The 11,593-nt window shown below is 37.3% G+C and overlaps 1 protein-coding gene across 1 annotated transcript; it reads right to left on the reverse strand.

Annotated features, from left to right (window-relative positions):
* Nucleotides 1-4,034: 4,034 nt before the first annotated feature.
* LOC132039633 (E3 ubiquitin-protein ligase At4g11680-like) lies at nt 4,035-7,318 on the reverse strand. The gene is made up of 5 exons (XM_059430133.1): nt 6,710-7,318; nt 5,762-5,884; nt 5,525-5,657; nt 4,627-4,794; nt 4,035-4,537 (listed from the first exon to the last, which is right to left on the reverse strand). The coding sequence occupies exons 1-5, from the start codon at nt 7,162-7,164 to the stop codon at nt 4,367-4,369; spliced, it is 1,050 nt and encodes a 349-aa protein (XP_059286116.1). The 5' UTR covers nt 7,165-7,318; the 3' UTR covers nt 4,035-4,366.
* Between the last annotated feature and the right edge of the window lie 4,275 nt (nt 7,319-11,593).

Raw genomic sequence — 11,593 nt, forward strand, 5'->3', positions numbered from 1 at the left:
ATTTTGGGAGAGCCAAGTCTTGGATTCGTTTGTTAGCTGAACAAGGGAAGACAAAAGAGTTTTCGAAAATGCTTACAAAGTATACAGGTCATATTGTAACTGATTTGTCGGGAATAAAATATTGTAAGTAGATTTGATGTTGTAAACTTATTATTGTTCAATTTTGCATACTTCAAATATCATTTCAGAACAAGCAAAATATCACCAAAATCCACTGATTTTTTTTCTCGTTCAATATCTTGCTATCACACTATGAAAGTGTGGGAAAGGGTGGTGGAAATGAGGGTGAGGAGAGGTGTGTCTATTTCAGAGAACCAGTTTGGTTTCATGCGGGGCGCTCGACTACGAAGCCATTCATATTGTAAGGAGATTGGTGAGCAATATAGGGAGCGAAGAGGACTTGTACATGGTATTCATTGACCCAGAAAAGGCCTACTACAAGGTGCCAAGAGAGGTCTATGGAGATGATTGGAGGCTAAAGGTGTGCACATGGTGTACATTAGAGCGATAAAGGACATGTATGATGGAGCTAAGACAGGGGTAAGGACGGTAGGGGGAGACTCGGAGCACTTCCCTGTTCGACGGGGTTGCATCGGGGATCGGCTCAGCCCGTTTCTATTCGCCTTTGTGATGGATGAATTGACGCGACAAATACAAGGCGAGGTGCCTTGGTGTATGTTGTTCGCGAGATGACATAGTCACGATTGACGAGACTCGCAAGCGAAAGTTAACGATAAAGTCGGAGGGCGGAGAGACGTTGGAGTCTAAAGGATTTAAATTGAGTAGACCAAGACGTACTACTTGGAGTGCGAGTTCGGTGGCGTACCGCGTGAGGGGGATGAGGAAGTGAGGCTTGGTACCGGTGCCATTCAAAAGAAAGGAAGTTTCGTACCTCGAGTCTATTATACGGGAAGATGGGGATATCGACGACGATGTTTAACATCGTATTGGTGCGGGGTGGATGAAATGGGGACTCGCCTCACGGTCTTTGTGTGATAAGAAAGTGCCTCCAAAAACTTAAAGGCAAGTTCTACAAAGTGGTGGTTAGACCGACTTTATTGTACGGAGCGAAGTGTTGGCGAAGAAATGCCACATTCGGAAGATGAAAGTCGCGAGAAACGCGAATGCCGCGTGGATGTGTGGACACACTAGAGAGATAGAATTAGGAATGAAGATATCCGAGACAAGGTGGGAGTGGCATCGGTGGAGGACAAGATGCGGGAAGCGAGGCTGAGATGGTTTGGGCATGTAAAGAGGAGAGACGAGAGATCTTTGCCGGTGCGGAGGTGTGAGAGGTTGGCTATGGATGGTTTCGGGCGAGGTAAAGGAGGCGAAGAAGTATTGGGGAGAGGTGATTAGACGGGATATGACACGGTTTCGCTTTACGAGGACATGACCTTAGATAGGAGGTTGTGGAGGACTCGGATTAGGATAGAAGGCTAGGTGGCTTACCCTTTCACCATAGTAGTTGCGGTTTCGCTCATTTGTTTATTACCTTTGGTTTATGCATCGATTATCGCTTATATTTGTTGGGCCGTTGGTACTTTGATTATTTTATTTATCTATAGTAGTTAATGCTCCTTTATTCCCGGACTGTTCTACCATGACTTTCTCGCTTTTGGTATTCGTGTTATCATATTGTTTTCGATATGCTTGGCCCTATCTGACCTTTTGTCTTGTTTTCCTCTTATCTTCCTCTCTTCTCCTCTCTTGAGCCGAGGGTCTTTCGGAAAGCATGTACCGCCCTACCTTCGGGGTGGGGGTTAGGTCCGCGTACACTCTACCTCCCTACATTCTGCACATGGTGGGATTATATTGGGCTTCTTGTTGTTGTTGTTGTTGTTGTTGTTGTTGTCAATATCTTGCTATCCGTGACTACCTTGTCACATCTTTCGAGAAGCAAGGGAAAAATGAAATTTTAAACTAGGATAGCTTAGTAAAGTTAATAATAAGTCTTTTACTTTAATATAAAGTTTACTTAATATTTCATGTATAATCACTGTATAATTTATGTGTGTATATATATTATACGCTTGTTATACAATAAGTATACAATAGGCTAATAAAAAATGTTTAAGATCCCAAGAAAAAAATTAGGGAAACAAACCACTATATATGCCACGTTAATTTTCAATTAAAGCAGGAAACTAAGAGGGGCAAATTGGAAGTAAGGTCTCCTGTCAGGAGAAAACAACATTTTGGATAATGTGCCAACGTGCCCAACAATCCTATATCATACAACATCGGTTAGGGATCTTCAAATATTATAATATCTGGAAAGTTATTATGATAGTGCATATGTGGCATTACAAGTCACAAAGTGGTTACTGAAAATTTGACACAGACAGCCTATTTTTAGAACTCCAATTAAGGTGCACTCATCTTGCACCCTTAACCAGTTAAAGATCTTCACATTAAAATCACCATTATTACAAGATTGAAGTAGTTTTTGAATTTAACATATGAAAATTGAGTGTAAATTGAGTTGGTGTTATTGGAAAAGCTTAAAAACATAAGTAGGGATGAAAATTGGTAGTTCAAACTTCAAAAAAATTACTTTCACTTTCGAACATATACATGTTTTAAGTTTGGCTTTGGCAAGCCAAATTTCAGGCACAATTATTGTTGGAAGTTTGATCTTGGCAAGCCAAACTTTAGGCAAAAAATATCGGAAGTTTGCTGCCAAACTTCAAAAGCCAATTTTGCAACTTCACGAACGTGTGCTTAAAGTTGGTTTTAAAGTGGCTAAACTTGCAAATTTTTATACGCTGTTATTATGGTTAAATGGTGGTCCATAGTGGGATATATGTGCACTTGCCCCGTGTTTACTCCACTAAATATTGGGATGGGCCTCCCTAGGCATTGTTGCCTTTTTCACTTTGTTCTGAATAAGAGTTTCTCTCTTACGTGAGGAAGCATGCAAAAAGTTTTGGCTCGAGAGATTAGTCTAATGAGTATTGGCTTGAACCTACTCAGGCATTGTTGATTCTTTTCACTTTATTCTGAAAAAAGAGAACAAAAACATTATGGATCTAATACAGTGTGTGAGGTTTGAGTGTAAGCATGCAAAAACACCTTATAATGAGGCAAAGTTGGAAAAAAAATAAGGCAAAGTTGACAGTGGATGTAGTATAAGTCACAAAGGACCAGATAGACACATCCAATTGAACTTACATTTCACTAGTTAGCGAGATGAAGAACGAGGCGAGCTTTGACTCGGGAGATTCACCACCAAAAATTGGCTGTGCTTGCCTATGGATTGTTGATTCCTTTCACCTTGTTCTGAAAAAAGAGAGTGTACAATCATAGATGGACCTGGTAAGTGGTACGCAGAATGTGAGCCTTGTATATGAGCATACAAAAGCACCTTGGGATGAAGGAGAATTGAGAGTGGATATGGCATTACAAGCCACAACGGACCAGGCAAACACATCCACCTACATTTCACACATTAGCCAAATGAAGAACGAAGCAAGGTGCAAGCTTCGACTTGTGAGGTTACTCCACTAAATATTTATCGGGTGGCCAATCTTGTATGTGTTCCTAAGAAAAGAAATTTGTCCATTTTTTGGGGGTCTCAAAGGGGCAGACTTTATATATTCTCATATTAGATTGTACTTATTTTGAATCCACTGACCTTAAATTCAAGATTATTAACAAAACGGTTAGACTAGACCAGTGCAGTACTAGATATATGTGAGTCCTTTGTATGCTGCTATAGTCAATATAACTAGATGAATGTGATTAAGAAAAGACATATAGATGTTATCGTGATAGAGAGTCAAATTTAGTTCCTATTGATGGAAAATCTTGTGCCCAATTTTTGGTGAAACTATTTTACTTTGCAATGTCTATCCTTGCGCTGCATAGAAAACAAACAGTATCTCAAATTTTAAAGCTTTTAAAGATGGTCTTCACTTAAAACTTCTACATATCATATATCTTTTAATGCTATAAGCACTTTCTTATTGCTATTTCTGCATACCTACTGCTTTTCACAAGTGACTGAGAATAAGGGGTAATAGATGCATTCATTATTAATTACCAAAGCAAACCTTTATTAAATACAATAATAACTACAAATTCTTACAAACAAGTGAACACATCACCGTAGATAAACTAAACCATTCTCAACTTACAAAAAGAACAAAAGAATAAATATAAATATGAACCCAGAGAGATAAAGGAAGCCTAGAGAAGCATGTGTATTTATCTGCAGTAGCGTATCTATAGCTAGGCAAAGTTTATCTGTACAGATGAAAATACGCACAAACAAAAATAGGTAGGACAAATAAGCTACGACTCCGTGTTGACATAACAGCACGTGTAAAAGCTCGCAACCAACACCAGCAGTAATGACCCTCTCCTAAACTTCTTCACAGCAACTGCGAGCCCCAACAATGCTGCGCTTGCAAAGGGGACAGGTGGCACTCATATATAGCCATTTGTCGATACAAGTACAGTGAAAAAGGTGACCACAGGGAAGTTCTCGAAGTTCATCTCCATCATCATAAGTAGACAGGCATATGGAACATTCCTAATCACAATATATGGACATACTATAAGCACATTTTTCCAGAACTAGAGCAACACAAGGTAAAAAGAAAGAAAAGCAAGGCTACATACAGCATCATCTGTAGAAAGTGAGCGCTCATCCGTTGGTGCATCTCTCCCACACAGGGTCATGAATCCAGCAATTGTTCCTTCGATCTCATCAGTACAATTGTCAGTACAACCATTGCGTCGGAACATGTACTTAGACAGTTGTTCAATATCTTCTTTCTCTGCTCCTTTCTGTAGAAAATATTGAAAGAATCATTATTAAAAAATATCGCACAAAAATTACTAAGGTTATAGTATGCGAAAAAGGAAATTCCTTGTTCCATGACTTTCATATATGTTTGTGAAGAGAATTCAAACTTGATCTGATGTCAATCATCAATTAACACGTGTGTTTATACACAGAGAATACCTTCTATTGAATGGGCTGCTGAAATTCGCAGCACGTTGGAACAATGGGGTACGTATAGCTTTTTTTGCCAAATCAAGTTCTTGGAATAGAAGTAGAACGATCTTGTTCCGCAATTCTACATCAACCTAATTAGCTTGGTTAACAAAATTTTCATTACATTTTCTTCAGAAAAGAGCATCCCAAGCATTTCCTTTCAGGGAACGGACAGTATATATCTTCAGGGAAATGAAAGTATATCGACCACTTCTTTTATACTCCTAAGGAAATATTACATTCGAAGTTTCCAGTCCACCTAGGCAGCTTGAATGCTTAAACAACGTAATCAGCTGAACTAAAAATCTGAACAGCCCAATTCAACTTAACAGAACCTCTCTCAAACTTGTCAACAGCAGGAACAAATCTAATCTACATTTCATGACATTAATCCCGTCTATTTACTAGGTTACTCACACAAACCTTACTTTATTAACCCAGACTATTTACATAGTTCCTTGTAGAGAAAAGGGGACACAAATAAATTTAAAGAAGCTAGAAAAATCACGAGAGCGTTACCTTATCAGCTACAGCATATAGAACAGCAATAATACATGGAAGGCAACAGCAAAGTCCGAGACCAATAGCACAAGCCATCACAAGTAAAAATACCACAAAGAATACATCAAAAGCCAAGAAAACAATGCAAAGCCTGCATTCAGATTAAGTTATTAAAGATGACAGCTTTGATTTGAGAAATAAACTGAAAATAAACGTCATACATTTTTCTCAGATAAAGTAAGTTCCCACGCGTACCAGTATAATTGAGGAGATTCGTCTACCATTGGCTGTCCACCAGTACATACCCAATAAAATCCAATGATCCACCAGAAGAATGATAACATTGTATTTGCAGAATCCATATACTTTGTCATGTTACTGTTAACAATTTTTTCGCAAAAACAAAAATGTTATGCAGACCAGCATTGTCTTGTATAGTCAGCTTAAAAACATAAAATAACCTACCAACTATGAGGGGGAAGAAATACAGAGGAAATAAAAACAAGCAATGCTGCATTGTTAAGAACTCCATTTAGCTTCCAAATTTAACAGAAATAGATTCTTATACATGAAAAATCCATTATTTCCAGCTTTGAAACTCAGTGGATAATGGGTCGTCCTCTCGATAGTAACTTGGATCACCAAGTGCTGTCGAACCAAAGCCGAGGGCAATTCATATACAATACTACTGAGTATAACATATTTTTCTAATTTTTCACTGATCGGAGCGGCAAATGACTGAAATTCAGTGGCCATATTCCACATAGTACAACAAAAATAATACTCTTTGTGTCTCAATATATGTGACATTCTTTCCCTTTTAATCAGTCCCAAAACGAACAGAATCATTTTATATTTAGTAACAATTTAACATCAAATTTTTCATTTTACCCTTAATGAGATATTCTTATGTCCCAATTATGTGACACTTTTGCTTATAGCTTATTTTTGTCCCAGATTTCTCATTTTACCCTTAATGAGATATTCCATCTGTCCCAATTTAAGTGACACTTCTCGTTTCTATAAAATTTTTAAGGCTGATTTTAGACCAAAAGTTTCAAAATCTTCCTTCTTTTTTTTTTCTTTTTTCTCTTAATCTCCACGCCCGATCAAACTTATTCACATAAACTGGGGATAGAGGGATTATTCCACATAGTACAAAGGAAATAAAAAAAATATCAAATTATTGAAGAATATGTATACCTTGTTCTTCCAGGGGTTAATTCAGCCAAAGTAACATAACCACTAGACCCACTAGAACCCGACCCGAAAGCCTCTGACCCATATCCTCTTCTCTTATACTCCAACAAAACACTAACAACGTGAAGTACACAAAACAAACAGTACCCAACAATCCAAGTCCGTAAAGGCATTTCCGGGTCTTCTTTTCTACTCAAAAATAAAACCAAGATTGCAGCAACAATATACATAAAGTTCCATATAATATCAATAATCACAACGGGCTTTGAGTAAGCCCAATTATTATTACTTTGCGGGTCGGGCTCAGATGGTTGACGCATCATTAAACCGGGTCGGTTTGTGGATCTTTGGATAACCCGAATTGCTTCTTGAAGACTGTGTCTATGGGGTGATCGCAGGTTGTCATTATTGATGGATCTTAGTAAGGGTACTGAATTTGATGAACTTGGTAAAAACATTTGCTTGATTAATAATTATGTAGATATGTGTTGAATGATGAGTGACGGATTTGTATAGTAGAAGAAGAGTAGCTTTGGTATTGGTTGTGGTTTAACACTGATGCAAATAATGAAAGGGTCAATAATTGGAAATGGAAAGCCTATTAGGATAAGGTGTTTATACTCGAATTATTTAATGTACGTATACAGGTTTATCACCGAACCATGATTAAGTTAAACTCCATCTAGTGAATTTTACTTGTCGTCCTTATTCAAAATAGATGGTTTAAGATAATTATCATTTTAGAAAATCAATTTATTCCTATCAAGTGTTTATAGAAACTATAAGGGCTCGTTTGGTACGAGAGATAAGAGATAAATAATTCCGGGATTAAATTTAAGATAAGTTTATGTTACGTTTGGTTGAATAAAATCACGGTATAACTAATCCTGAGATTGTAGTGTTATTTTATACCTGTAGGAGGGTGGAATAACTAATCCCGAAATAACTAATTTCAGGATAAGTAATCCTGGATAACTTATTTCCAACCAAACGACCCTAAGGGTCATTTGATTTGCGGACTAAGTTATTATGAAATTACAGTCCGGAGATTATAATTTTTGGATTAACTTATCCTACTTTCCAGGTTGAATAAAATTATTCCAAGTTTGATGAGATAAAGTAGGATCAGGATAAAATTATATTATCAATCAAACACAGTATAAATTTAATCACAAACTTAATTCTAAGATATCTCATCTTATGCCGCGTACCAAACGACCCCTTAACGTAAGTACACAAGTTTATCATTTAACATTCTTCCCTTATCTTTTAGTTAACTAAGGTTAAATTAGTTAGGTGGGTGTTTCCGATTTTTATGATGATTTAGTGTATGGTTTGTTGCACAATGGGGTAATTAGATAGAGACTGGTTTAGCACTATTTGGATAATAGTACAAAATAAGTGGAAATTTCCTATTTTTGTTACTTTGCGAGTATCAGATATAAGACGTGTGATGATTTAAGGATTTACACTTGAAAAAAATGGGTTTCTGAAAAACGAGGATTTTTGTGTTGAAATTAATTGTTTAACTGAATTGCTTTTTTAATTATTATTTTTCAATTAATTATGATGATTTTGGAACATACCAAAAGGCGTCGTGATTTTGGGTATTGCAGGAGTATTAAGGTTGAGGAGGTTAAGAGTGATGTTCGTAGGATGCGCAAGGGAAGAGCGACCGGACCTGACGAGATTCCTGGGGAATTTTGGAAGAGCGCGGGCTCGGCAGGTTTGGAGTGGCTGACTAGGTTGTTTAATGTCATCTTTAAGACGGCAAGGATGCCCAAAGAATGGAGGTCGAGTGTAATGATCCCTTTATACAAGAACAAGGGCGATATCCAGAGTTGTAACAACTATAGAGGTATCAAGCTGCTAAGCCATACTATGAAAGTGTGGGAAAGGGTGGTGAAGATGAGGGTGAGGAGAGGTGTGTCTATTTCAGAGAATTAGTTCGGATTCATGTCGGGACGCTCAACTACATAAGCCATCCATCTAGTAACGAGACTGGTGGAGCAGTATAGGGAGAGGAAGAGGGACGTACACATGGTATTCATTGACTTAGAAAAGGCTTACGACAAAGTTCCCAAGGAGGTCCTATAGAGATGCTTGGAGGCTAAAGGTATACCTGTGGCGTATATTAGAGTGATCAAGGACATGTATGAGGGAGCCAAAACCAGGGTAAGGATAGGAGGAAGAGACTCAGAGCATTTCCCAGTTGTGATGGGGTTGCATCAAGGATCAGCTCTTAATCCATTTTTATTTGCCTTGGTGATGATGGATTAACGCGGCAAATTCAAGGTGAGGTGCCATGGTGTATGCTTTTCGCGGATGACATAGTCCTGATCGACAAGACTCGTAGCGGAGTTAACGCTAAGCTGGAGGGTTGGAGATAAACTCTGGAGTCTAAAGGGTTCAAGCGGAGTAGGACCGAACGGAGCACTTGGAGTGCAAGTTCAGTGAAGCACCTCGTGCCAGGTGGCGTGGAAGTGAGGCTTGGTACCCGGAGCCATTCAGAAGAAAAGTAGTTTCAAGTATCTTGGGTCTACTATACAAGGCAACGGGGAGATTGTCGATGATGTCACACATCGTATTGGGGTAAGGTGGATGAAATGGAGGCTCGCTTCCGGAGTGCTATGTGATAAGAAGGTGCCACCAAAACTTTAGGGCAAGTTCTACAAAGTGGTGGTTAGACCGATTATGTTGTATGGGGCGGAGTGTTGGCCAGTTAAGATCTCTCACGTTCAAAAGATGAAAGTTCTTTGAGATGAGAATGTTAAGATGGATGTGTGAGCACAATACGAGGGACAGGATTAGGAATGAGGCTATCCTGGGCAAGGTGGGAGTAGCCTCGGTGGAAGACAAGATGTGGGAAGCGAGACTGAGAATTTGGGCATGTGAAGAGGAGAGACACAGATGCCCCAGTGCGGAGGTGTGAGAGGTTGGCCATGGATGGTTTCAGAAGAGGTAGGGCTAGGCCGAAGAAGTATTGGGGAGAGGTGATTAGACATGACATGACGCAGTTACAGCTTACCGAGGACATGATCTTAGATAGGAGGATATGGAGGACTCAGATTAGGGTAGAAGGCTAGTAGATAATCTCATTTATCTTTTCATATTAGTAGTCGCATTATCGCGCTATAGTTTCTTGTGCTTTGGTTTCTGCTACTGTCTGTTATTTTCTATACTTTGATTATCTTATTTTATCTGTGGTAGCTACTGTCCCTTTGCAAACTGTTTCATCATGGCTTAGTCGCTTTCTTTATTTTCATTTTCATATCGCTTTGAATTTCTTGGCCTTATCTGACCTCTTTTTATGCTTTCTATTGGTAGGGTCTTTCGGAAACAGTCGTCCTACCTTGGTAGGAGTAAAGTCTGCGTACACTATACCTTCTCCAGACCCCACGTTGTGGGATTTCACTGGCTTGTTGTTGTTGTATCGTTATTTCAAATATTAAAGTTCAGTACTCCCTCCGTTTCACAATAAATGTCACCTTAGCAAAAAAAAAAATTATCGCAAAATGTCACCTTAGGAATTCAAGATAAAAATTGGTAAGTGGTTCCAACGATGCACTTAGCATTAAAGAAGTATTTCTCTTTAATATTGTTCAATTCTTAAAAAACATCTACTATATAGGGTTAGTTTAGTAAACTCCACATTGTGTTTATTGATTTCTTAATTGGCGTGATTTTTGCTAAGGTGACACTTATTTTGAAACGGAGAAGTATTTGTCTATTAATCGACGATCAAATAAGTATTTATGTAAAAAAGTATTGAAGTTTAATAATTGTAGTACTAAATAATAGCTCCAACAGCCAACATGAAGATTCTTATGTAAAAAAAAATTCTTTTTACTTTTTTTTTTTTTTTTTTTTTCATAGCACAAGGGAGAACAAAGATGCACATGAAGATACGCAAATTGATGGGAAAATATGAAGAGGGTTATTGCTGAATATGTAATTAAATGTTTAATTTGACAGTTGGTTCAGTCTAAGCACCAAAGATCAACAAGATCCTTTCAATCAGGTCATTTACCACAATGAAAGTGGTATGAGATAACCATGAACTTTGTCTCAAGGTTACCGAAGACCGCCTCTTAAGGATCACTCGGTCATAGACAAGAAAATTATTACTACTATAGTATAGTAGTATGATTTGGGAAATTAAAAAAAAAAAAAAAGTAAAAAGAAAAGGAAATTGGTCTAAAGTCAATTTGACTAATTTTCGGAGCTATATTAAATTAGATTAATTCAATATTTTAAAACTACAATTTAGATGTTCGAAAACTATACGAAAAATACTATAAGTTGCAATTCTTCTCATATTAATATGATGAAAAAATACACCTTAAAATGTTGGTAAAAGTTTATACAGTTTGACTCTCGAGAAGAAACGTGACAAGTAAAAATGGATGGAGTAGTAACAATTTAGCTAAAGTACAAATGTACAATAACGGTTTTATAGAGTCACGTATTTCATTTTTGATTTTCAAATTGACGAATTATCTTTTTGAAAACTCCTTTAAAGTTTAAACCTAAGACTTGTGCTAACTGCTAACCTAAACTTATAGGTTCATTTGGCTAAAAAGAAAGGAGAAAATGACAAAAAAGGTCCCTTATGTTTGAGGGTAGATTTAAAATAGTCCCTTAAGTTACTACTATACTATATGTTGCATTAGTAGTGTTTGAATATTTTTGAAGTATGCACGCAATAGCAATATTTTGATTGCTTCATAAACTACTACAGTATGTTGTTTCTTTATTAAGAACTTGGATATGAATTATTTTTTATATTCTTTCTTTATTAAGAACTTGGATATGAATTATTTTTTATATTCTAATTATTTTTTATATTCTAAGAGGATGAACCGACAATTAATAGTAATAACTAGT

The sequence above is a fragment of the Lycium ferocissimum genome, chromosome 12 (genome assembly GCF_029784015.1).
Source record: "Lycium ferocissimum isolate CSIRO_LF1 chromosome 12, AGI_CSIRO_Lferr_CH_V1, whole genome shotgun sequence".
NCBI lineage: Eukaryota > Viridiplantae > Streptophyta > Magnoliopsida > Solanales > Solanaceae > Lycium > Lycium ferocissimum.

What these genes read in the sequence shown, in the direction of transcription:
- LOC132039633 (XM_059430133.1), bottom strand. Translation starts at nt 7,164, where the DNA reads ATGTTTTTACCAAGTTCATCAAATTCAGTACCCTTACTAAGATCCATC. An exon ending in TTAACCCCTGGAAGAACAAG is followed by an intron (nt 5,885 to 6,709) that starts GTATACATATTC and finishes AATTGTTAACAG; the next exon opens with TAACATGACAAAGTATATGG. An exon ending in TATATGCTGTAGCTGATAAG is followed by an intron (nt 4,795 to 5,524) that starts GTAACGCTCTCG and finishes TATTTTCTACAG; the next exon opens with AAAGGAGCAGAGAAAGAAGA.